This window comes from Amblyraja radiata, chromosome 6, assembly GCF_010909765.2.
Source record: "Amblyraja radiata isolate CabotCenter1 chromosome 6, sAmbRad1.1.pri, whole genome shotgun sequence".
Taxonomy (NCBI): Eukaryota; Metazoa; Chordata; class Chondrichthyes; order Rajiformes; family Rajidae; genus Amblyraja; species Amblyraja radiata.
The window spans coordinates 74,193,360-74,221,240 of NC_045961.1; the positions used below are offsets into that span (position 1 = coordinate 74,193,360).

The 27,881-nt window shown below is 38.0% G+C and overlaps 1 protein-coding gene across 21 annotated transcripts in view; it reads left to right on the top strand.

Annotated features, from left to right (window-relative positions):
• The window catches only part of mycbp2 (MYC binding protein 2), a 221,781-nt gene extending 198,974 nt beyond the window's left edge, over positions 1-22,807 (top strand). For all 21 annotated transcript variants that reach the window (XM_033022978.1, XM_033022959.1, XM_033022965.1 and 18 more), the window contains 16 exons: positions 1,415-1,504; positions 2,268-2,345; positions 4,847-5,113; positions 5,307-5,581; positions 12,055-12,151; positions 13,694-13,813; positions 13,928-14,029; positions 15,266-15,394; positions 15,951-16,083; positions 16,311-16,414; positions 16,562-16,750; positions 17,669-17,776; positions 17,875-18,084; positions 18,539-18,646; positions 19,375-19,540; positions 21,606-22,807. In XM_033022978.1, the coding sequence (XP_032878869.1) occupies positions 1,415-1,504; positions 2,268-2,345; positions 4,847-5,113; positions 5,307-5,581; positions 12,055-12,151; positions 13,694-13,813; positions 13,928-14,029; positions 15,266-15,394; positions 15,951-16,083; positions 16,311-16,414; positions 16,562-16,750; positions 17,669-17,776; positions 17,875-18,084; positions 18,539-18,646; positions 19,375-19,540; positions 21,606-21,721 (2,292 nt within the window). In that variant the 3' untranslated portion in view covers positions 21,722-22,807. The remainder of the gene's footprint in view (positions 1-1,414; positions 1,505-2,267; positions 2,346-4,846; positions 5,114-5,306; positions 5,582-12,054; positions 12,152-13,693; positions 13,814-13,927; positions 14,030-15,265; positions 15,395-15,950; positions 16,084-16,310; positions 16,415-16,561; positions 16,751-17,668; positions 17,777-17,874; positions 18,085-18,538; positions 18,647-19,374; positions 19,541-21,605) is intronic.
• Positions 22,808-27,881: the final 5,074 nt, after the last annotated feature.

The following is a 27,881-nucleotide window of genomic DNA, read 5'->3' on the forward strand; positions in this document are numbered from 1 at the left end:
CATGGTGAAACCAAAATGTATAAAAATGGTCTTTAATAAAATCTGACAATATGCACTTTAACCACATGTGATTTTTTTCCTATTACAAATCTCAAAATTGTGGAGTACAAAAGCAAATAAATAAATGATGGGTCTGTCCCAAACATTATGGAGGGCACTGTAGATATTGTGCATAACAACAATGTGTAGTCACTGTGTTGGACTCATCTATTTGGTTTATGGCATAAATACTATTCTTTGTCATCCAAAACCTGGTCTTTATCCAGCTCTGCAAACCTCTTATAAAATTTACCACAACTATTACTGAGGTTCTTCCCCCATCAGACCATTCCTTGCTCCCTATATCATATCTCTATAATTATAAAACTCTGATCTTGGATGTGTGTGTGTGTGTGTTTATTTGTTTGTGTATTATCACATAGACTCAGGAACAGTTTCATCCCAAGACCTATCGCGGCTCTGAACCGGCCCTAATGAGTGCCCCCCCACCCACCCCCTTTGGACAGTCTCCCTCAGATGGTCACGTCAATCAATTCAGCTTGTTTATTTATGTATTGTATTTATTTACCTTTCTTGTACATCAGTGGAGCTGCACACTAAATCTCGTTGCACTGACGTGCAATGACAATAAAAGATATATTATTATTATTATTATTACATCAAAAACGATGCAATAACAGTAAACGTTTTACATATTCCGAAAGAAATTTATCCCGTGTAGTTCGAAATCACCTTATCTGAAAAATGCATGCTTTATTTCTCGAGTTATTAATGAAAATGTTCAGAAATCTGAAAAAAGTTGGAAAAACCCCCCGGCATCTTTCGCTGATGATGCCGCAATGGATCTGTGCACTGTGTTCCACGCGCTACGAGTGAAGAACGAGCTCTTGGGTCTCTCGGGTCGGGTCCGTTTCCCCCTTCCTCCTCTCCCCCCCCCCTCCTCTCCCCCCCCCCTCCTCTCCCCCCACTCCTCTTCTCCCCCCCTCCTCCTCTTCTCCCCCCCTCCTCCTCTTCTCCCTCCTCCCTCTCCACCCTCCTCACAACCCTCCCCCTCCTCTCCCCTTCCCCTCCTCTCCCCTTCCCCTCCTCTCCCCTTCCCCTCCTCTCCCCTTCCCCTCCCCTCCCCTTCCCCTCCTCCCCCCTCCCCTCCTCTCCCCTCCCCACCCACTCCCCCCTCTCTCTCTCGCCCCCCTCTCTGTTTCTGCCCCTCTCTCTCTGATTTTCCTGGCAACCTTGCCTGCATCCTCAGAACTAGTTGATAATGTTTCATAACTGATTATCCATTTCACAGTCATCCTGGTAAAAGTAGACCATGTGCTTTAACGTTTGAAAGTTCATCTTATAATTGGAATGAAATAGTAGAAGTTGTCAATGATTCCTGTCTTGATGGAACTGATTTCTGATGTATTTACAGGTATTTGGCAAACTAATTTGTGGTGATGCTGAACCTACACCTGAATTAGAAGACAAAACCATTTTGTCTTCACCAGAAGGAGAAGAAAAGGTATGAGCGGGGTACTTGTTGATGAGATGCATTCCAAGATAGATTGAAACAAGTGTTGGTATGACACTAAAGTAGCCGTGCTTAACACCAGTGTGCTCTGCAGTTAGGTTGATTGTGAGCCGGTTGGTTATGGTGACAGATTACATGCCATGATGTAATAGATGAGCAAGATTGGGATGAATTGCCATTGGTAGACCAGTTTGATGAGGATACTCCACGATCCCTCTTGATGGACAGAATTAAGGACTTTTGGGAGATCAAAATAGGCTATATGTTGTGTTGATACTGCTCTACGCCATTCTCAGGGTTGTTGCCTAGTGTAGATCATATCAATTGTGCTACTAGATGGCCAGAAATAACCTGATGCAAATATTAGTTCTTTGGTCATTAGTGAAAGCAGTTGAGTGGGAACCTGGCAACAAACCTGTATTGTGAAAGCAAGGAGTCCCCCAAGTTCCTGCAATTGTATGTTTTTTCTCTTGAAGATGTCACAATTAGAATGTCTGAGGTCCCTGATTATATTCCCCTTTTTCTAATATGGATGACGAGATTGACTGGTGACTGAGGAACCCGTGTTTTAGAACCTCAGATGGGTTACCATTTACTTCCAAGCTTTTGAATTTCAGTAGGCAAATTACCTTTTTGATGCTCTGGGTGGTTGCCAAATAGTTTGCTATGGGTGCAGTCAAGGACAGAGTCATTGATGAGGATGTCTTTCAAGTTCTGGTGTTTTTAAAATTATTTGTATCTTATTTTCTTGGAGGTATCTGATGCTGATTTAAAGGAACACATGGTGGGAATTATATTTAGCCGAAGCAAGTTAACCAATCTACAAAAACAGGTTTGAAATGAATAATCTTTATTTCACACAAGTGGCATTTAATGAACTTGGATTGCTATTTGTAAACAACTTCATGTTGTTCCATCTAATACATTTCTTGCTCTTCAGTAATTTTCTTAAATTGAATCTTCACAGATTCGTGTAATGTATTGAATATTTGCAATTCCTCAAGGGTTTAATCTTTGGAAGCTTGCATTGAATAGTAATTGAATCCCTCGAATAGCAATTGAATGTTTAACAAAGATGCCAATAGTCATTCACTTGGACCATCTCCCAAGCCGTTTCTTGATCTCACCGTCTCCATCACAGGAGACAGACTATCAACTGACATCTATTATAAACCCACTGACTTCCACAGCTATCTAGACTACACTTCTTCCCACCCTGCTTCCTGTAAAGACTCTATCCCCCTACTCCCAATTCCTCCGTCTACGCCATATCTGCGCCCAAGATGAGATGATATCCTACAGCTCTGCTCTTGCTCCCTCTCCCCCCCCCCCCCCAGTTGTGACAGGGACAGGGTCCCCCTCGTCCTCCAACATTTTCGCCACCTCCAACGTGATCCCACCTCTGGTCACATTTCCCCATCTCCACCCATTTCCGCAGAGACCGTTCCCTCCGCAACTCCCTGGTCAACTCATCCCAAACCACCCCCTCCCCAGATACTTTCACAGATGTAACACCTGTCCCTATACCTCCCCCCTCGACTCTGTCCAAGGACCCCGATAGTCTTTTCAGGGGAGGCAGAAGTTCACTTGCACCTCCTCCATCTACTGTATCCACTGTTCGAGGTGTGGATTCCTATCGGCGAGACCAAGCACAGGCTCGGCAATCATCTCGCCGAACATCTCCGCTCAATCCGCCTAAACCTACCTGATTTCCCAGTTGCTAAACATTTGAACTCCCCCTCCCATTCCCATACTGACCTTTCTGTCCTGGGCCTCCTCCATTGTCAGAGTGAGGCCACGCGCAAAGTGGAGGAACAACACCTCATATTTTGCTTGGGCAGCTTACACCCCAGCGGTATGAACATTGACTTCTTTAACTACAAGTACCCCTTGCTTTCCCTCTCTCTCCATACCTCTCCCTTCCCAATTCTCCGACTAGTCTTACTGTCTCCAACTACATTTTATCTCGGTTTGCTTTGGTGTTACCTTCTCCCAGCTAACAATGATCTATTCTACATTTTCCTTGATCTCCATTCCCTTTGTCCTGTTTTCACAACTTAGACCTTATCTATGCCACTCCCCTGACATCAGTCTGAAGAAGGGTCTCGACCCGAAACGTCACCCATTCCTTCTCTCCAGAGTTGCTGCCTGTCCCGCTGAGTTACTCCTGGATTTTGTATCTTTCCAATAGTCATTCATATATCCCTTAAAGCTATTAAATATATTAAAGCTATTTACTGGAGCCAAATGATATTCATTTCTGGCTTCATAGATGATATTTTGATTGCTGGTTTAAATAAAAATGTTGGTTAGGAATCAGCTAAGAAGAATATGAAGCAGCGACTACTGGAACGTTGTCTAGCAAATAAATAGCTTAACTTTGCTAATTCAACTCTCAAACATTGGACATAAATTGTGTTTAAGTCTTGGATATCATCTTTACAATGTGGATCAAAGTTTTAAACATTTTTAAAGTCTGAGGTTAACATCTATGCATTACTATAACAGTAGAAGCAGCATCATAAATCTTTAACTGGATTAGATAATCATTTAATCGAGCAATCCTCTTTAATGTTACTTTAATAAAAAGCACCACAAGGGCCTCTATCAAAAAATAAATGGATTTACTGCATTTATATCTATGCACTCCTCTGCAATCTGTGCCCTTTGACACAACTTCCCTGCTTTTATCAACCTATTCTGATTCATAGTTAAGCTATGAATTGATTCTGGAAATTATACTTCTAAATCATTCCATGACCTTGCCATCCCTCTCTTTGTAATCTCTTGCCTTGCAGTCCTTCAAGATAGTTGCTCCAGTTCTACATTCTCGATCATCTGCTTATTTTATTCCTTTGCCTTCGGCTTCCATGTTTTCAACTTAATCGCTAAATCGCTTCAGGTCCATTTACACTATTTCTTCCTCTAAGAAGTTGATGAAAGTTTACCTTTTGTCCAAGCTTTTGGTTATTTTGTTGACTTTGTGCCAGATAAAATCATCTATTCTGGTCACAAATTTCCGATGCTGCATCCACTGTTAATGTTAACTTCAGACTTTAAAAATATTAAAACTTTGATCCACATTGTAAAGATGATATTTCAATCACTATTTATGTCTGATATTTTAGCTTTGAATTGGCAAAGTAATTTATTTGTTTAATAGGCAGCATTCGAGGGGTCTTGCTGCATTTTTTGATTTAACAAGTCATCAATAAGTTGTACTTTGGGGATACTTATTAAAGATACGATGTTAAAAATTGTTGAATCAAACTCAATCCTGATCCCTTTTATTTGATTGCACCCTTGAAACCAGCTGAATATCTATCTTAACAGGTATGTGCACATATAGTCCAGGCCATACGAATGGAAGCTACACGTGTGCGAGAAGAATGGGAACATGCCATATCTAGCAAGGAAAATGCTAATTCTCAGCCAAACGATGAGGATGCTTCTTCAGATGCATACTGTTTTGAGCTTCTGTCTATGGTTCTTGCACTGAGTGGGTCTAATGTAGGAAGGCAATATTTGGCCCAGCAGCTCACATTATTACAAGACCTTTTCTCCTTGCTGCATACAGCTTCACCCCGGGTTCAAAGACAGGTTCGTATGGATTTTGTTGTTATTTATTTAAATGCCTTGGTACACAAAGACATTACTTAAGTTTAATGTTTTAAGGAAGAGCAATGCTTAATTTCTTGCAAATCTTTTGTGAATTGCTGTCCTGTCCTGTTTGCATGTTTTGTTAAACAATCGATTTGAAAATGGTTTAAAATTCAAACCTTCGTGTTTACAGGTGACGTCTTTGCTACGCCGCGTTCTGCCAGAAGTAACACCAGTCCGACTTGCTAGTATAATAGGCGTAAAATCTCTTCCTCCGGCAGACATTAGTGATATTATTCACTCCACAGAAAAAGGAGATTGGAATAAATTAGGAATTTTGGACATGTTTTTGGGATGCATTTCTAAAGCCCTCACTGTGCAGCTAAAAGCCAAAGGGAGCAGTTTTCCTGGCATGGTTGCTGGGAAAGGGGTGACTTCCATTACATTGTCATCAGTCTTCAACTCTGGGTAAGAGTGACTTTGTTCCAGTTAGGTCTATGTAGTTGTTTTTACCATGATTGTATTTTATGCTTCTCAATATTGCATTGGACGTATAGAAGAATTGAATATCATTGAAATGTTATTCTTGTGATATCATGGAAATGGTATAAATGTTGTGATAAAAAGACCAAAAATAAGATTGTATTCCATTTTGTTAACATTAGAAAATAGGTGCAGGAGGAGGCCATTCGGCCCCGGGCCAGCATTGTGATCATGGCTGATCGTCCCCAATCAATAACCCGTGTCTACCTTCTCCCCTTGATTCCACTAGCCCCCAGAGCTCTATCTAACTCGCTCTTAAATCCATCCAGTGATTTGACCTCCACTGCCCTCTGTGTCAGGGAATTCCACAAATTCACAACTCTCTGGGTGAAAGGTTATTTTCTCACCTCAGTCTTAAATGGCCTCCCCTTTATTCTAAGACTGTGGCCCCTGGTTCTGGACTCGCCCAACATTGGGAACATTTTTCCTGCATCTAGCTTGTCCAGTCCTTTTATAATTTTATATGTTTCTATAAGATCCCCCTCATCCTTCTAAACTCCAGTGAATACAAGCCAAGTTTTTTCAATCTTTCCTCGTATGACAGACCCGCTATCCCAGGGATCAATCTCGTGAACCTACGCTGCACTGCCTCAATCACAAGGATGTCCTTCCTCAAATTAGGAGACCAAAACTGTACACAATACTCCAGATGTGGTCTTACCAGAGCCCTATACAACTGCAGAAGAACCTATTTACTCCAATACTGAAATCCTCTTGTTATGAAGGCCAACATTCCACAAGCATGATGTCCCTTTCATAAATCCATGTTGATTTGGACTAATTCTTTTACGGCTATCCAAATGCCCCATTATTACCTCTTTAATAATTGACTCCAGCATCTTTCACACCACCGAAGTCAGGCTAACTGGTCTGTAATCCCCGTTTTCTCTCTCGCTCCTTTCTTGATAAGTGGGATAACATTAGCTATCCTCCAATGCACAGGAACTAATCCTGAATCTATTGAACATTGGAAAAAGATCACCAAAGCGTCCACTATTTCTAGAGCCACCTCCCTGACGACCCTGGGATGCAGACCATCAGGCCCAGGAGATTTATCATCCTTCAGTCCCATTAGCCTACCCAATATTATTTCTCGCCTAATGAAAATGTATTTAAGTTCCTCTACCCCCTTAGATCCTCTGTCCTCCAGTACATCTGGGAGATTGTTTGTGTCTTCCTTAGTGACAGTCTTCCCAAGACAGATCCGAAGTACCTGTTCAACTCTTCTGCCATTTCCTTGTTACCCATAATAATTTCACCCGTGTCTGCCTTCAAGGGACCCACATTTGACTTTGCTACTCTTTTTCCCTTAACATATCTAAAGAAGCTTTTACTGTCCTTCTTTATATTCCTGGCCAGCTTCCCCTCGTACTTCATCTTTTCAGGCCGTATTGCCCGTTTTATTTTCTTCCGTTGTCCTATGAATGTTTCCTAATCCTCTGGCTTCCGGCTAGTCTTTGCTGTGTTATACATCTTTTCTTTTAGTTTTTTTCTATCCCTAACTTCTCTTGTCAGCCACAGCTGCCTCCTACTCCCCATAGAATCTTTCTTACTTTTTGGAATCAAATGATCCTGCGTCTTCTGGATTATGCCCAGAAATTCCTGCCATTGCTGTTCCACCGTCATTCCTGCTAGGATCCCTTTCCAGTCTACCTTGGCTTTGTGTCATCGCACAATTAATCATGTTAAATTACTCATTGATTCTAATTATCACTCTTCTATGTGATAACCAGTCTTCAATCCTTACTAACGCACTTACCCTAACACTGTAATCTCTTGAGCACTCACATCATTTGTGATACCTTATTGAATTACTTCTGGAAATCTCAGATACACCATCTTCATCTCTGTATTGACTCTGTGACAACTACGAATAGCCCGACCAGATAAAACCGTGTTGACTTGGGTTGATTGAATTTGATTTTTCTAAATTACCGACTTTTACTACCTTAATTATAGACCAGTAGCTTCCCAACAACTGATATATGCTAACTGGCCTATGGTTTCCTGTTTTTTGTCTCCTTCCTTTCTTTAAAAAAAAAGGATGGAGAGTAAAAGCCCCACCATTTGCTTGTTATTTAATCTACTAGTGTTTTTGCAGGGCTCCAAAGTTTTGAAAAAACGTCCAACAATGGCTCTATTGTCTCTCCAGACACTTTTGTAAATCCTCGATGCAGCCACCAGGTCATGACAACTTCCCAGTCTTTAGTCCCATTAGTTTATGTAACATTTTGACCCTTGTGACAAATGTTACAAGTTCTTGTCTTCTAATTGAAACCACAATGAAGTATACATTTAAATTACCTGCCATTCATTTCCTGTTATTAATTCTCCAGTCTCATTCTCCAGGGAACGCACGCTTATCTTGGCTACTCTCCATGGGAACTCTTGGTGTTTGTTTTGATGTTTTTTGCCTGTTTACTCTCATCATCAATTTTTGCTCTCCATGTTAGATTTATTTAGTCCTCTGCTGCTGGTGGTTCCTAAGATATTCCCACTCATCTGTTCTACCACTTTTTTGATACCATTTATGTCCCAGATTTTGATTTTGTATTTTCCTTGACCTCCTTTGTTAATTTCTTTTTCGCTGAGTCCTTCTCCATAATTGGGATAGAATTCTGCTGAGTATTATGAAATATCTGCCACTGCTCATTTACTAAAAATCATTTCTTTAGACTATTTTCTTAGTCCATTCTAGACAATTCTTCCATCATACTGTTTTGGAATATAAGTGTTTGTCCTCAAACTGTCTCTAGAATTCGATCACATTGTGATCACTATTCCCAAGAGGATCCTTAACTACGTTCTCTTATTAATCCTACTTCTTTATGAATGACTGCATCTAACAAAGCCTGTTGGTGAGTAGGTTCCATGATGTGTTGCTCGAATAATCAATTCCTAAAACACTCCACGAATTTCACGGTACTTCCGTCATTTTAATTAGTACATCAATATACAGATCTAATGACCCATGATAATTAGTTGTTTTTGGTTTTGACTATTATTGTTGCGTGTACAGGTACAGTGAAGAGCTTTTTGTGTGCTATCCAGTCAGTGAAAAGACTATACGTAATTAGCCGTCTGATGTTTTCCCATTTCTGCTTTGTCCTATCATTTCAAGGCCTTCAAACTAGTCCCACTCATGACTTCTTTCCCCCGATTTTCCTAATTTCCATCCAAACCATTTCACATCACAATCCATTGCTCCCATAACTCTACTTTCTGCTACATTTATACTTTGCTTGATTAACATTCCTACCATGCGTCCTTTGACTTTGCTGAATTATTTGGAACATAATTATTCTGCTGAATTATTTGGAACATAATTATTCTGCTGAATTATTTGGAACATTATTTGTGGGCAAGTTGGGCAAAAGGGCCTGTTTGACTATCAAATAACCTGGAATACTAAGTTCCAAATCTTGGTCATACTGAAATGATGTTGATGTAATAGCTTTAAAACAAACTCGCCAGTGCTGTATATTCATGTAAGTTAACAATGCTCGACATGCATTCAGATAAAGAGCCTTAAAGTTTGACTTGTTACAATTATTACTTCGGTTCCAATTTCTGCTGCATAATTCTGCTTGAATGTTCTTCCCCTTCCTGTTACACTTTGATTTTATATAATACTTTTGATTTCTATCATTCAATTAGACCAGTGGTTCTCAAATGGGGGTACGCGTACCCCTGGGGGTACGTGAAGGTACTCCAGGGGGTACGTGAGATTTTAAAATATAGGCCTACATATATGTAGGCCTATATTTTTGCGCTGGTTAGGGGGTACTTGGCTGAAAAAATATTTCACAGGGGGTACATCACTGAAAAAAGGTTGAGAACCACTGAATTAGACCATGGTTGATCTTCTACCACAGCACTTTTGCTGCCCATCACTGCATCCTGTGATTCCCCTAATATTCCAGAAAGCAACCACTTTAGGCTTTAAATAAATTGATGTACTCGACCTTCCAGGGTAAAGAGTTCCAAGGATTCACCATCCTTTGTGTTTGATTCCATGTTCTGGACTTCAACCATTGGATTTCTCCATATTTAAAACATAAATTATATTTCAATATCTAGCAATGTTACAAAATTTTGAGATTTTAAAAATCAAGTCTGCAATTTATCCCATCAGATAAAGCATAAAAATAAGTTTAATTTGACACCTAATTCACTTTCATATCTCAAGTATTTAAAAAGTTATGGCCATTTTCATACTGGGAAATGAGCATCTTGTTCCCTATTGATTTTCTATGGACATAACAAAAAAGCTGTGATCGTGAACAGTCAAAAGCCCATAACTTTCTTAAATATTAAGGGAACTGAATGAAATTTTCAGTTATCATAGATTGAAGCATTCTGAAACAAATATAAAATAATCTTACTTGGATGACCTGAAATTAAAGCATATAATTAGTTAGTTACCTAATTGTAGCTAATTTCAGACTTCAATTACTAGATCTAAACATCTATCCATTTCTTAATAAATGATTAACATTTTTAAATAGCCTAAATGTCCAAATAATATTCACAAATAATTCACAATAAAACATGATTTTTAAATCTCATTTACATTAATTTATAGGCCAAATGGAAGGAATTTAGTGTTCAATTGCTGTAAATAAATGCCCATTAAAATCAGCTTTCCAGTGGGTCCCTGTGGAACGCGCTGGTTTAGAACGTTCACATTGCGCTAGATTTGTGCCCCCAAATGCCCAGAAAAATACTGCGGGATATAATGGACCCAAAATGAGCTACTCGCAATATTAAACTTTGTATAAAGGGATCTTTAGAAGCCCTTTTTAATGTAAAAATAAGCTACATACCTTCAGTTGTTTGCTCTATGGGACCCTGCGGTTGCTGGTGGTCGCGGGTTTAGAGATTGATTTTTAAACTACTATAACTATTATACGAGGCCTTTAAAACTTTTGCTTTTAATAGCTTTTGCGGCGGGGTCTTCCAGCGATTTTTCGTTAATAATTAACTAGGCTGAACATCTTCGATTTGAACAGCCTAGAGAAAATCGTGTTTTAAACCCGCCCCCTCTAAACGGCACCAAAATCTCGCACACCCGCAGCGACAGATTTTCAGCGACGCTTCAGGTAGGCTTTGCAACATACCTACAATATCTCCTTCATTCTTCAAAACTCTAAATAACAGAGGCTTGCCTGCTTATTATTTCATTGTGTGACAGACTTGCTATTTCAAGAACTAATATGCTGAAATGTTGCCACTTTCCCTGTGTAGTAATTATATCCTTTTAGGTAAAGAGTTGAAACTTTCTTCCGATACTTCATTTGTGGTCTCACTGAAACCCAATATAGTAAGGAATGCTTACTCTCTTCAAATCTTTTAACAATGAAGGCCTTCATAGCATTTGCCTTCCCAACTACCAGCAACAATTGCACATTACCCTTCAATTATTTGCCTATAATGTTGGCAAGGTCACTTTAGTAGTCCACTTTTCTCTCGGTGATCATAGTCATACAGCGTGGAAACAGGCCCTTCAACCCAATTTGCTCACACTGACCAACATGCCCCAACTACACTAGTCCCACCTGCCTACATTTGGTTCATATCCTTCTGAACCTATCTATCCATGTACCTGTCTAAATATATTTGAAACATTGTGATATTACCTGCCTCAACTACCTCTTCTGGCAGCTCATTCCATATATCTACCACCCTTTGTGTAAAAAAAAAAGTTGCCCCTCGGGTTCCTATTAGATCTTTCCCTCCTCACTTTAAACCCATATCCTCTGGTTCTTGATTCCCATACTGTGGGTAAAAGACACTGCATTTACCTTGTATAATCCTCTCATGATCTTATACACCCATATAAGATCACCCCTCATCCTCCTGCGCTCATGGAATAAATTCCAAGCCTGATCAACTTCTCCCTATATCTCAGGCCCTTGAGTCTTGGCAACATCCTCATAAACCTTCTCTGTCACCTTTCCAGCTTAACACCAACTTAACTGTAATACTGACTGTTAATACTAATACAAAACACTCCCATTAACTGTCCCAAGTTCCCCAGTCTTCACATCTTTCTCCACAGTAAACAAAGAGGAGAAATACTCGTTAAGGACATTGCCCGTCTCCTTCGGCTCCACACACTGGTTTTGCCCTATTCTTTCTCCAGCCCCCCCCCCCCCCCGTCTTTCCCATAATGTACTTATAAAATCCCTTTAGATATTCCTTAATATTATGTGCCAGACCTATCAAACGTATGCTTAAGAAGTATGGTTTGGTTGGTACGGTAGGTACATTTTATTTTGGTTCCTGAAATCTGATGGAGTTATCACATTTGTTTATATATTTACTACAAAACCTGGCTAAAATTACTTCCAAATATTATGAAAACGTTTGCCTGATGTGTCATGGTCTTCCCACAGCTCCATTCGTCGAGGTGAAAGTCACTGGTGGATGAAAGGCTCAACACCCCCACAAATTTCTGAAATAATAATTAAACTAATAAAGGATATGGCAGCAGTAAGTTGCAATTCTATAATTATTTTGCTTCATTAAAAAGTCTCGAATAGTGAAAAAAAAGATACTGTAACAGAGCAATTACATACATGTTAAGATGACAAACCAAGTGTTTTGCATATAGGAATATCAGTCTAATTTCATGTGTTTACTATTAAGGAGTTTGCAATCGTTAATTGTGTAAGAATTTTATTTTCCTAAAAGACCCAGAATAAATCCAGAAAATCATACAGGCAGAATGATTTTCATATCAGTCCCACACACTGAGCAAATAAATGACTTAGTCCTGTTGTTCTTCTGTTATTTTATAATGTTGGTCTCCTTCAGAAATACTGACAAATATTTCTCACAAGTGTTTGGATTGCAAATGTTCAACACCATCAAGTTGTTGGGATATAGCAAGTTTTGCATTTATCCAAAGTATAATTGTGAGGAATCAAGTCAGGACAGTAATTCCTACCTTGACCTAATAGATTTCTTCAAAACTCGTCAGAGACTTAGATTCTGGAGCATTTGTTACAATTCTACCTCACTGCATGCTGTTGACCCATGATTATGCTGAAAAAGTTCATACGAATTGAAAATAACAAAAAAATGTAAATCTTAGAAATTTGGAACAAAAACAGAGTTCTTCCAATTTAGTGAATTGCTCCCCGTGTTTTGAAGAGATCATTTCGCAATTCCCTGGTGCACTGCTCCATCCCCTTCAAACATTCTCTTCTTAACATTTATCCATGCAACTGCAAGAGATGCAGCAACTATTCTTATCACCATCCAGGATCACCATCATTCTAGTAAGGCCTAATCTGTTGGATATTTCCTGCATTCATTTTCCCCTCCCTTCTCTAAATGCCCTCTTTCATGTGTTGACCGGATGGTATTGACAACATCGTATTAACTGGACAATACTGGTCACAGTCCCTTTGTTCTTTCCACCTTTCCGCATTTTTGCAATTTAAACACACTTACGTTCTCATTTTCCTGTTCCGATAAACGGGCCTGATAATCGGTTGACCCAAAATGTTAACAATTTCCGCACAGATGCCACGTGATCACTGAATATTTATAGCACATGTTTGCAGTTTGAGGCAACATTTTATTGCAAATATATCTTTTCACTTATTCTGCTTGATAAATGGTTGCTGCTTGTTTTGTAACCATTTATTAGAATTTGCTAGATAATTTTACAACTATTATTTGTTCATAGAACTTTAACTGGTATTTCGGAGTAGAACCAGTTTATTTTGGAGCATAAATGGTTGAAGCACCAAAATGTATAGTGTATAGTGGGAAATGTGTTGAAATACGCGCACACACGAGGACAGGGCCAAACCATTCTGGATTGACGTGATTAGTTTGTTTAATTTCAGTATAGATCATTTTGGTCGTTTTCATAAATATCTGAAGAGACTGCAAGGTCTTTTGCAAAACCAAAACTGATGCACATGCAAAAACAAAACTTTGAATTTGAAGAATTTTGATAACTAGTAAGAAATAGGCCAATAGATTATATTATGTTTGGATTAAATCATTTTTTTTTTTTAGGGGCACCTGTCAGAAGCCTGGTCTCGTGTTACAAAAAATGCTATTGCTGAAACAATAATTGCTCTAACAAAAATGGAAGAAGAATACAGGGTGCCTGTTCAGTGCACTACAACAACCAGGGTAATAATTATTTGCATCATATGGAAAATATATAAGAAAAAGAAGAGTAAAAGCAGTAATCAGAAGTGAATATACGATGCAAATGATTACAATCTTTGTCATTGCGCTTCACAGTTATGGCTGGCTTTGGCTTCACTGTGTGTGCTGGATCAAGACCACGTTGATAGGCTTTCCTCTGGCAGATGGATGGGGAAGGATGGTCAGCAAAAACAAATGGTAAGGAAAAGGGTTTTAATACATTTCAATACTACTATTGATTCTTTCTTACATTAACGATAACCCAAACATGAAGGCCCATTAAATCTAAGGAAATATAGTGTGATTTGTATAAAGTAACTATTGTACTGGATTGGGGGAGGGGAGGTGACAATCACTGTCAGATAAAATTGAATGTAGATATGTGCAGGGTTCTGAATACAGTGAAATAAGCAGTGTGTAGTTTGTGCCTAATTTCACTTTTCGTTGTGCTGTAGATGGAAGCCATTCAATCCATCTGAGTCAATGCTGGCTTAGAGAGCAATCCCAACTGGTATTAAAATATAGGGCAATATTTGGGAGTTTTACTAGAGTCTCACTGGCCATGCTGAAGAGCTGCCACCAAAGTGATCTGAATATTGAACGTAGCCAAGCTAAATAAATGCAGGCCATGGGAGATTTGATCCACATTGCTATCTTTCTCTTGATAATTGACACTATAGCAGTGAAGAGAGTCAACATCTTCACATTCCTTGGCATATGCATCTCTGAAGATCTGTCCCAAGCCCAGCACATTGACGCAATCGCAAAAAAGCTCATGACTCCCCTATTGCCTTAGAAGACTGAGAAGATTCGGTACGTCGTTGAATACTCTAACAAACTTCTACAGCTGCAAGATAAAGACCATACTGACTGGTTGCATCATGGCCTGGTTCAGTAACTCGAAGGGCCTGGAAAAAAGCTGGCTGCAGAAAGTGGTACCTCAGCAACTAAGATCTACTGTGGAATTGTTTTGGTTGCAACACAGACTTCGGTTTTGCACTATTATGATCTGATTACCTCGTATTACTAATTATTAATTTATTGTATTATTGATTATTTTATATTTATTTTATGTTTTGCATTAATGGGCCAGCAAAGTTGCAGCAAGTAATTAAAATTCACCAAATATATTATGAAAATTGGAAGTATTTATAAACTCTAGATTAAAGCAGATGATATGAATTGCATTTAAAAATTAAATATATTTGGCCAAATTTCATTGTTGGTATAATATAAATATTTTAGCACCTGTAATTTCTTCTTGCAAAGATCAAGCAAGTTATATTGCCTGGGATATTCGCAGACGTACGACAGAATATAATGTTCATCATTGAGATTTCTTTGAACTAGCAGCTGAATGCACTTAATCAAAGGTATTATCTTTTGTATTATCTATTTTAACGAACTAAAATGATCGATCTATTTTATTCTTAGCCCATGTGTGACAACCATGATGATGGTGAGACTCCAGCAATAATCCACTGCAACGTGTGTGGGAATCTCTGCACAGACTGTGATCGGTTTCTCCATCTTCACAGAAGAACGAGATCGCATCAAAGACAGGCAAGAGTTAAATTTTAAATATATGCTTAGGATATTAAAAAACACAAGGATTTAGAAATATTTTTGTATGATGTTAACTAATACAAGAGCAGCTTTATAGCAATATTTTACACTTTTTTTAGTTTATTGACGGAACCTTATGATTCCCCAAAAGACTTCAAACAATCGTTTGTGAAACGTTAATTAATATTGGGCCTAAATGGGGAAGGGGAAATGTAGAAAAGAATGAAAATATAATTTATTATTGATCTTCACATTTGTAATATTGGCACTCTTCAAATGTTTCTGCAAGTAAACAACATTTACTCTAATGATTTGAAGCCTGTCAGGACATGAACAAAATTGATTACTTTACAAATATTTGTAAGGTTAAATGAGCAATTTTTTGGTTTCTAGTAAAAAGCAGACAATCTATTTTGTTAACTCAACATAATTAGAAGTTAAAATACTTGCACCTGGCTACATAACACATTTTCATATCACACATGGTTGGCTTTGAATATAAAACACATTTACATAGTTATTCCCATTGAATTATCTGATTTTCAAATTATAGGTGTTTAAAGAGGAGGAGGAAGCAATTAAAGTGGATCTTCATGAAGGTTGTGGAAGAACTAAACTGTTCTGGCTAATGGCACTTGCTGACTCGAAAACCATGAAAGCAATGATAGAGTTCAGAGAACATACAGGTCAGAATTGAAGACCCAACTACTGCATGACATTTCTGTTAGAATTACAACTTTCTCTTGTATTTTATCATAAATTAATGTCTTGACAAAATTATTTGGGCCATGAAGTTGAAGCAAATAGTTGTGATCTCTAGTAATGTTGCATGCAAGTGTGGACGGTTTACCGTTAATGTCGTGCTTTAGTTGACAAATAATTAAATTGCAACTGAATTTGAAATGATTTACAGGCAAACCTGCTTCAAGCAGTTCAGAAACATGTCGATTCTGTGGATCAAGAAATGGAACAGAACTGTCTGCGGTGGGCAGTGTGTGTTCTGATGCTGATTGCCAAGTGAGTAAACTAAACTCCTATGCAGAATATTATCAAGCTACAATGATTTAAAGCTCTTGATACTTTGCAGCAAAATATATTTTTGTATTTTGGGTTTTTTGAGATGTTTGGTTTCACTGTACGATGTATTTTACTCACCTAAACCAGGAATATGCTAAAACCGCCTGTGGTAAAACACATTCCTGTGGCCACCTCTGTGGGGGAGTTAAAGATGAGGAGCGCTGTTTACCCTGCTTACATGGCTGTGACAAAAATGCAATATCTCTCAAACAAGATGCTGATGATATGTGCATGATATGCTTCACTGAGGCGCTTTCAGCAGCTCCTGCAGTTCAGGTCAGTCATATCATTCATGGAGACAAAATTAACAAAAGTTATGCAGGTTAGGAATTCAGTTTGTTGAACAGTGTGAACAAGTTCTAAACTATGTTGAAAAATGAAATAAACGTCTCACAGATTGAGAGAAGTTTGCGAGTAATATTGGCAAATTTATATTGAAAATAATGGAATGCTTTTGCTGTAATCTTGAGCTCATCCAAAATGTTGCTGCTTCTCTCCAAAATCGTACCAAGTGATCACTGTCCTACCTTGTCCCACTGTCTGATAATTTTTTAAGATTTCCTAGTGTTCATATCCTGAACCCTTCCTGCTAGACCTAAGAATTTTGGCTCTATCCATTTCTGGTCCTTTGTATGAATTTGATTTTCACCTGACAACTATAGCAAGTATGCTTCCAACTACTATTGTCTTAAAAGATGGGATTTCCTTTCTGAATCCCATGTTCACTTTCCTTTCCTCTCGATGCTTCTTTAAAACTTTATTAAGCCCAGTTTTTATCACTTGCTTTAATAGTTCTTAGTTTGGCTAGTTTGTCAAATCATCTTGATGCCTTTTCTCCGGAGTGCATTATTACCATGTTGATGGCACTACAAGTGCAAATTGATTTTATTCAGCTATGTTGACAGTTTTGAACTGGATTCAGTTGGAGGCTGCTGCTTTTTCCAAATCTTCCATCGGTTTCCACAGATAAAAGTTGACTCGCGCACTTATGTATCTGCCATTGTATCTGATCCTAGAACATTATCCAACCCTTCTCACTGTCTATTAAGAATGTATATTTATTTCTACGAGTAACATTTGAATACCCCTTGTGTTTTTAATATTAAGACAGAAACATATCTGTTGTCTACTTTGGATGTCTAAAGTCTGTTGGACTCTACATCATAACTGACTGGTTTGTCTTTTGCTCTCAAGTTGGAGTGTAGTCACGTTTTCCACCTACATTGCTGTAGACGGGTTCTTGAAAATCAGTGGCTTGGTCCAAGAATAACCTTTGGATTTATGGCATGTCCAATATGTAAGGTGAGCAACTTGTTTCTATGACACTCTGGGTTAAATTTTGTAGCGCTGCTTTGACTAAGTTATACATTTCTTGTGATTTTGCTTTTTTTTTTATTTAGAACAAAATAAATCATTTGGTTTTGAAAGATTTGCTTGATCCTATCAAAGACCTGTATGAAGATGTAAAGAGGAAGGCTCTAATGAGGCTAGAATATGAAGGATTGCACAAAAGTGATGCCATCACCACTCCTGGTGTTCGGTTTTACAATGATCCTGCTGGATTTGCAATGAATAGATATGCCTACTACGTCTGCTATAAATGTAAAAAAGTAAGTAAACGCTGTAATAATTATATCTGATCTGATTTCCTGGAAAGAAGAAGCCGTTAAGTAAAATTTCTTATGTCCCAGGAAACAGAATACAAACTATTACTTTTTTATTTTGCCCTGCTGGTATTTGAGGGGAAAGTGCTAATCTAAGGAAGTGTATTATCAGAATTTTCTGTGCCTTTTACATGCTACATTGCTAAGTAGGTTGGAATTCATGAAATGTCTCCCAAGCTTTTTTTCACTTGTGTATTACATTATGCAATCAATACGCATTGTAGGATTTTTACAAGAGGTGATATGCATTCTGTGCTTTAGGTTCCAAATAATTCATTGGCAGACTGATCACCGTTAACAGTTTTTCCCTGAAGAACCCTTAGTTCAGTTGTTGACTCTTCAGCTTTTGCATGCCATGAAGAAACTAACTACAACATTTTGATCTGTCCCTTTTGTGTAGGCTTATTTTGGGGGTGAAGCACGATGTGATGCTGAAGCAGGCCAGGGTGATGACTATGACCCAAGGGAATTGATCTGTGGCGCTTGTTCAGATGTCTCAAGAGCACAGGTATTCTTTGTTTACCCACATTCTGCAAATAATTTAAATGTGATCTGGGCATAGATATTAGGGCGAGTAACCCACTATGCACATCAAGTCTGCTCTGCTATTCAACATGATCATGGCTGATCTCGCAATAACGTGAATATTCTCATCCAGAATCTGTCCACATCTGTCTTTTCAAATATTCAAGGACTTTACTTACAATGCCCTGTTGTAGACTGTTGTAGACTTTCAAAGAATCATAACCTTCAGGAAAAAAAATCCTAACCTTGTTTTCTTAAATAAGCGAACAGTTCCTTTTGAGATTGTGACCCTAGATTTTCTCACGAGGAAATATACTCTCCATATCCACCTTGTCAAGACCCTCATAATCTTGTTTCAGTCAACACCACTCTCATTCTTGAGCCTAGTCTACTACATATTTTCTCATGTCAACATGATCATTGTAGTAAATAATTTTTCACTGAAGGCGACCCATATTGTACAAAGTAAAGCAGATGTGATCTCACTAATGCTCTGTATAACTGCAGTACAAATTCCAATGTATTTGAGCATAATCTTTCTTCTTACTTTGGTATTAGAACATTAATATTTGAAAGTTGACTCATAGAAATTGAATTTTAAGTCATTAGAAAAGGATAGCTAATTCCTCTCATTTGTACAAATAATTGGAATTGTTGAGGAACAATACTATCTGTTAGTTGTATCTCATGGCCAATGATAATCATCAACAGATGTGTCCCAAACATGGTACGGATTTCCTGGAGTATAAGTGTCGGTATTGCTGCTCTGTGGCGGTATTTTTTTGCTTTGGAACAACGCACTTCTGCAATGCTTGCCATGACGACTTCCAAAGAATGACAAGTATCCCGAAGGAAGAACTTCCCCATTGTCCTGCAGGTATTGTGCATTTTTCATCTATATACAGCTACCACTCACAACGTGCTCAAAGAACACAGAGAAATTTGCTTTTTTTAAAATAAATTGAGATTCTGGAATAGGTTTCAGAAATTCACCACACTGTACTATTTTGCTATGCAAGTGTGCAAAAATCAGTCAAGGCTCTATTTGTGATCCAGTACAATAATTGGTGCACAGTGTCTCAGCAGATTTGAACCATATCAACAGTGTAACTGATTTTATAAAGTGAAGGAAGAGAAGTTGTTTTTTTTTTCACATTCCTCAATGTTAGGCAATGATTTGATGCAATTGTATATTTGGCAATAATGTCCCACAGTGCTTTATTGTTTTCAGCAAATTATTGTTTAAGCAGCAGGGACCTGTTAGTGTCTGTCAAACCATAACCTTAGTGCAGCATTAGTCAATGGAAGGGCAAATTTGTAGTTAATTTCGTAAATTTATCTTGTGTGATTGTGCATGAGAGTCTTATCTTGTTTCTATGCCATTGACAGCATATAGTGCTTATGCTTTCCAGAAATATATTTGTGCAGACATTTTCCAAATTCACCATGTTAGCATTGGCATAACACCTTTTCAAATACCTGGGAAAGGGATATTTTTTTTCTAACTGAGAAACATAGGTGAAGAGCTTTAATACGATATTTAATACGATGTGGGAGAAAAGATTAAATTAATGAACTGTTGACGAGGTAGAAGTTAAGGATTGGTTTTAAAAGCTATAGTGTAGGAGAGGAGCTCCAGAGCTCCGAACCTACCAGTTTAAATAAATAGTGCAGTGTTTTAATTTCAGTTCAGGATATAGGACTTTGGGTAGCAACAGGGGATTATGCAAGAACAAGCCAAAGAGCAGTTACTGTTTTATCAATAAGGGGAGAAAATTAATTGTTTAAGAAGGAACTGCAGATGCTGGAAAATCGAAGATAGACAAAAGTGCTGGAGAAACTCAGCGGGTGCGGCAGCATCTATGAAGCGAAGGAAATAGGCAATGTTTCGGGCCGAAACGTTGCCTATTTCCTTCGCTCCATAGGGGGAAAAATTAAATTGTTTTAGAAATGGAATCTGAGCCTTACTAAGATATTATTAATGAAGGACAAATGTAAGAAGAGATGTTATGGGAGGTGGTTAAAAGATAGACTGAGAATGATTCAGTTGCCATTGATGCAGTTTAAGAGCAATTAGTTTCTTTAACTATACAACGTTAACATATATTAGCATTAAAACAATAGTTATCAGCATTGAAACATTAATAGGCTATATTACCTATTTCTGTTCTGAGCAAATCTCACCTCTTTTCCATGTGTCTAAACAAAGGTTAACTCCAATATGCACTAGTCCCTCGCTTAGCATTCTAGATTGCTTTGTGGATGTGAATTAAAATTATGAATTTACTGTAAACACATTTCAGTTTAACAATATAATAGCCAAATATTAAACAGGATTTTTTTTTCCATTAGAGCTCTCAATTTGATTTGGCATCTGTCTTTTTGTCAATTATTGTTGTGATACTCCCTTTACTGCCATCCTGTCGAAGAATATTTCCTTCACCTAAGATCAGTCGTTACCTTAGTCTTCTAGTCAAATGTGTCAGATTTTAATTTAAGCTTTTTCACTGACTTATCTTCCCAGCATTCCCTTTATGGTTGCAATATTTCACCACCTTGCATGTTTACATACCATGTAAGGTAAATATACAAACCTCCCAGAGGAAATCAGTGAATCAGGTCCTCAAATCCATGTCATTTTTCTCTAATTTTCCCTTTTCAGTAATTCATTCTCAACTATGTTTTGACAGATACCTGAAAGTCTATGATGAGTTATGTAAATGATAATTGTTCCTATAACAGCATGGTTGTAAAACATTGGTTCATATTATTTCCAAATTTACCTCTGCCCACATGGGTACATTTATTGCAAAAGTGAATTTGGCTTTGAGTTTTTTTTAAATTTCACATCTTGCGCAAGAACTATAGTGAAATGATGAAGTTATAGATTTGATTACCATCTTCTAGTTTGACACTAAATAACCATTTTCTCTACTCTTCAGGTCCAAAAGGAAAACAGCTTGAGGGAGCTGAGTGTCCTCTTCATGTTGTTCACCCATCCACTGGTGAGGAGTTTGCTCTGGGTTGTGGTGTATGCAGGAACGCTCATACATTCTAAGCATGCAATGGAGGGGTTCCTTCAGATTTCCTAGCCTTTAAATATCTTCGATTTCTGGTCAGCAAATGGGGTTGGTCCACTGTCATTGGAATGAAAGAACAATGTGGTGCACAAAAATAACAAAGAAGAATTGTGTACATACTTATTGCTGTAAGTGACTCAAGTTTTCCAAAAGGCTTTAACTTGTGAAGTGTTTGCATGCTGAAGTAGTAATCCTCGGCTGTAAAGCATCACACACCTATGAGGTACCTTGACGGGAGATGCTTTCACTCAAAGCAGTCAGGATTTTGGGCAAGGACAGCTTCCAAATTAACATTTGAAGAATTGCTACAAGTGCACCGAGTACTACTTTTGGCTAACCCTGTACAGTATTCTTGGAAATTGCAACACGTCACAGGTTGAGAGTATATTCTGGTTCATTTGATAGATTGTTGAGGATGTGTTAGGGCTTGTTGTGTATGAATATCATAATGTATATATGGTATCAGTGTTAGGTGTATTACAAAGTTGCTATGTTACACTGCAATTTTCATTTAAACTTCTAGGGTTATGTTTGAGCCTGAAATTTTAATGAAGTGCAATACTGGGTGTGCCTCCTATCTTGCAGCTGTAAACATATGGAATGTATATGTCAATAAAACCGCTGTACATTTTTATACAGTGAAAATCTGTTGTGTGAATGGGAAATCATTCAGTCACTGTGTGTGTATATGTACGTGTACATAGAATACTGACTGAGTTTTCGTTGGAAATGGGAGTTGAATCATTAATTCAGAAGAGTGCATTGTGCTAATGTATTCACTTTCATGAAGCAGGTGCAGATAAATTTTAAAATTGCCTTCATGTTTCAGGGGCTTTATAACTTTTCACTTCAAACGCATATCAGAACATCAGTTTTGCACAGTTGTCTCAAAGCAACATCCTCCCCGCTAAGGGTTAAAATTAATAGGCTTCGTCTATTTGTCACACAAGTTTAAAGATTTTTTTTTATTGCATCGGTTGGACTTGCCATTATGCTGTAAACTTACCGTATATAAGACTTTTGCTTCAACTCAACATGTTCATTAAAATACTAAGTAGTGCATCAGAATGTCCCTTTGTTATTTTTTTGTGTATCTGATTGTACAAAAACAAATGCTGCTCCAAGCAAGTTTTTATCTTGGGTTGTAAAAGAGCCTAAATGCTTTGTGCCATTTTAAAATAACCATCGGTTATAAAATTTAAAATCTTCCAGAATGAAATCTATGTTTAAGAGACAAGTTCCAAGCATGAGGACTTCCAAATGTGAAAAAAAAACAGAATTGCATCATTTCAGATTTACAAAAGGAATCTTCACGCTGCATCTTTCCAAGAGAAAACCTCACTGAATATTGGTTAATAAATACAATATTTATTATAAAATATAAGTCCTGATGTATGCAATGAAGGAGATCAACATCATGAGCAGAATGCATCCTATTTATCATTGCTAGAATATTGGTTCCTTTTCCATCTCATTGTTGCTCTGCAATATCTGTGCTGCCAACGTTAAGATTTTGTAAAGTTAAAGGATAAATTCCATCTATACATTCTTACAATGTTTTATCGTGACAAGATACAGGTCAATCCAGCCACAGGCTTACAGGTCTGGATACGAAGCAAAAATGATTGTATCTGAAAATTCTGCGAAACTTGAGAATTACTCCTAACTTGGGAGTTTAAATTTATGGACTGAAATAGCCACAATGTATTTATCCTAAACAGATAAATAAAACATAACAAGGTTCTAAAATTATGTTGAATTAATTGTATTATATTTGTGCATAAAGAATTACAAATTTTTGTTCCATGTTTAATTAAAATTTGTTCATGCATGGAATAATTTATTATCTAACTTTTTGCTAATATTGCATGCAGCTTATTGAATGGGTATTTTTTGTAAATGTGTGATGTCTTAGTTTGATTTAGAGCCACAGAGTTAGACAGCATGGAAATAGGCCCTTCAGCCCAACTTGCCCTTACCGACCAACATGTCCCTTCTACACTAGTCCCACCTGCCTGCCTTTGGCCCATATCCCTCTATACCTCTCCTATCCATGTACCTGTCTAAATGTTTCTTAAACGCTGCCTCCACTCCCTCCTCAGGCAGCTCGTTCCATGCACCCACAACCCTTTGTGTGAAAATTTTACCCCTCAAGTTCCTATTAAATCTTCCCCCCCTCACCTTAAACCTATGTCCTCTAGTTCTCGATTCCTCCACTAGGAAAGCGACTGTGCTTCTACCAAATCTATTCCTCTCATGATATTGTAAACCTCCATAAGATCACCCCTCATCCTCCTGCGCTCTGAGGAATAGAGTCCTTGCAATACACGATTAATTTGCAGAAGCTTTGGTGGTTACATATCCCTGCACCTCAGTGCAGACAATAATAAAACATTAAAATTAATATTAAAACTCAGCCTGAAGGTTCATACATTAAGGTTTATTTCCCATAATTGGACTGAAAAAGCTAAAACTGCAGTCCCAGATGAACAACAGCTAGCTGTTGAGAATATCAAATTGAGCTTTCTCCTCATTCCATGTGTATTCCATTCCAAACAAGCAAAATTAAAATATGAAGTTATACTGATACTATTTTGCTATGGTTAACACTGATATTCAATTTCACTCTAAACATGCGTTGCCTAATTACATTTACTGCCACAAGGCTTTACTTGCAGTCAGCAAGAAGGCAGATGATGTTAGCCTCCTGCAATTGATATTATTTTCCAAGCTCTATGCTGGTAAGAGATCATTTTTATTTTCAAGCAGGGTTTGTGCAAGGATATGCTGAAGCCCTGTTTGAAAGAAAATGCTGCACCCAGAGTAATTCCAAAGAATCGCTGTTCCTTGACAGCTCAGAGTGAAGGATAAACATGTACTCTCCTGGTTCATGGATAATTTTGATTGATAATGTTCAAATTAGTTTGTTTGCTTTTTTTGCTCGTGTTTCTACCCAATTTGCACGCACAGTGCAATCTCTGAAGATTGTCAGTTCACTCAGATGTTTCTCTATACCAGATTAACCTAACCCAAACCAAATCTGCAATTTATTTTTCTGCAATCTGTTCTCTTCTTTCAGGGTTCTTTCCAATGGGTTATCTTTTGAAGATATATTTTGAAGTGGTATGTATTGTCTTGTTGAGCTTGGGAGTATCGGAACATTTTTGTAATCAATCAATCAACCTTTATTGTCATCTTGCAAGGCAACAGTTGTACAGTGCAAAATGAGAAGACGTTTCCCAGGGAATACCGGAGCATCGCACATTAAACTTAAAACATTTCACACATAATAACAATAAAAACAATCCAGTCCCTGATGAAACAGTATAAATAGTTAAAAGCAGGTAAAACAGCAACATTAAAATACAGTAAAAACAATAATTAAAATGTCCAGGTCAGCTGATTTGAGTGGCCAGTGCTAGAGTTATTAAAATGTCAGTGCAAAGCCGCAGAATCAGATGACTGAGTACAGAGTGACTGTTTAGCAGCCTCACAGCCTGTGGCAGGAAGCTGTTTAGCAGTCCTGTAGTCCGGGCTTTGATGCTACGGTATCTCTTGCCTGATGGCAGGAGATCCAGGTGTGTGTGGAGGGGGTGCAGTTTGTCCTTAGCTATTCTCAGAGCTTTTTTCAGAAAGCGGCTCTGGAACAGTTCTTGTACCGAGGGTAGGGAGACGTCAATGATCCTCTCTGCTCCCCTCACTACCCTCTGCAGAGCCTTCCTGTCTCAGCAGTTGCAGTTGGAGTACCACGTGTTTATGCAGTACGTGAGTACAGACTCCACCGTGCCCCTGTAAAAAGTCCTGAGGATGTTGGTGGGGAATGAGTAATTCTGGTAACTTTAGATTCTGCTTCTGTGCCAAGTTATTTGTTACTTCTATTATAGTAAAATGCTTCCATCTTGTTGTGTTCCAAACTAGTGCTGAATCTGGGATGGGATTCCTTTTAATGTAAATGGATAGATTTATATTCAGACATTTGAAATCTAAGGAATCTTAGATAAATCGGACAAAGTTGCTGAGCGGAGCTTCCAGCAACAACACTTCTCCCCAATACTTTATAATTCTTAGTCTGTGTTTAATTTAGAGCTGAGGAGAAAATGTTGCAAATGTTTTACCAAGTAATCATGCAAGGCATTCTGTATAGGTGGTTTCTATTCAGAAGTTATTTCAATTAATCTAAAACATTTCTGAGTAAAGATACACAAAGTATTCAATCCACAATATACCCTTGTGAAACTCAAGGATGACCTTAAAATTGGTGGTGATTCCAATACTTGGCAACATGCAGAGAGCTTTCTTTAAAAGTCAAGTGCACGTCATATGTTTCTCCATTCATGAAACCACATGCATACAATAGTAGAGTCATTCTCCAGATATTTACGGAAAGAAAATCATTTAATTAAAAAAATACTATTAAATATTGTCTTAATGTACTCATTGATTCATTATTTTCAAATGTAGCCCTGTTACAATTCAGACTGTAAAATTGCAGGCCAAAAGATCCAAAATTAATTGCAGAAAGTTCAAATTGCCTCTTGAAGAGAATGGATATCCATATTAATGTATATTTTAGAAAGGAGCATTTGCTTATATAAGACTGAATCGATTTAGGGATCATATTCCAAAATCGGCACCAGTTTGATTGCTTGCATTTCAGTGCACCTGATAAGAATTGGGTGAAAATGCTAATCATTTCATAACCTAAGCACCAGGAAATCATCATTCTAGGCAGAAGGTTTGAAGAGCAAGTTATTTGCTGAATTAACAGATCAAACTATACTTCGAACTATATGGCTAATTAGAGAACAAAACTGGCTCCCAAATGTTTAACACTGCTGGGAAAATCTCAACATATCATGGGTGTTTAATTGTCTTATACCATCAACCGAGCAATACAACCCTATAAATGCAATGACACACAGATAAATCTAATTTATATTATACATCAGCAGCCTGGGGTTTACCTTGATCGAGACGCTCCAGTACTTCCAACACATGGACCGAACATTGGACTTGGGCCTATTTTTCTTTGTAAACAGTGCCAAAATATGGTGACTGCATTTGTGGGTTGTGTCAAAGAATTTCAGTGTTGTGCATGACAATAAAGAACCATTCAGCTATATTAATATAGTAAATAACACAAATTCTAGATAACTATAATAGTGCAGTGAACTATAATCCATAGTTCAACCAAAGACACAGTCCATAAGAGATCATAGTTGCTAATGTTAGTGTTGTGTAGTGTTCAAGTCTGATGGTTACTGGGGGAAAGCTGTTTTTTTAACCTGGTGGTCAGTTTTCAGGTTCCTGTTCCTTCCGCCTGATGGTAGTAGCAATATTAGAGCGTGGCCAGGGTGGTGTGGGTCTTTGAGATTGGCTGCCCTTCGATGGTGGAGAGGTCAGTACCTGTGATGGGCAGGGGTCTACCACCCTCTGTATCTCCTTTGTTCTTGTGTGTTCAAGTTGCCAAAGCAGGTCATAATGCAACAAGTCAGGATGCTCTTTACCACACACCCGTAGAAGTTCAATAGAGTGTTGACATATTGATTCTCCTCAATCTTTGAAGGAAGGAAAGATCTAGCCTTACAAGAAGCTGAAAGTGAGGTTTAAAAATGGCAGTAGGAAAGACATAGTCACTGGGTTGGTTAAGGTGACCTTCAACATTGAATTGAATTGAATGCCTTTATTGTCATTCAGACCTTACGAAAATTTCGTGATGCAAATGATGAAGGGAATGTTTGTGTGATTTATATCAATTCTTGAACCATGTCCAAATTGTGTCAATGTTCTGAAACATTCAGCCAATCATTCTATTACTCATTGGAACATCTTGATTTCATCAGGGACGTGTTCGATAAATTCCTGCGTTTAAGATGGTTCAAAATGGATGAACATAAGAATAGAAGCAGGATAGATCCAATAAGATTGTGGCTGATTCAATTTTGTATTTGAAATCCAGAACTGGGATCTTATTTACCGATCAGAAATTTAAAAGAGCTTGCATTTCAGTAAACAAAATTCAGTCCAGCATTTCAAATTCATAATTGGATCAGGCAACATTTTATTGGATCCATTCTGCTCCCATCATGTTCTTCAACTCTGCTGGCTGTTGCCAGCTGTATCTCTGCCTTGCCCTTT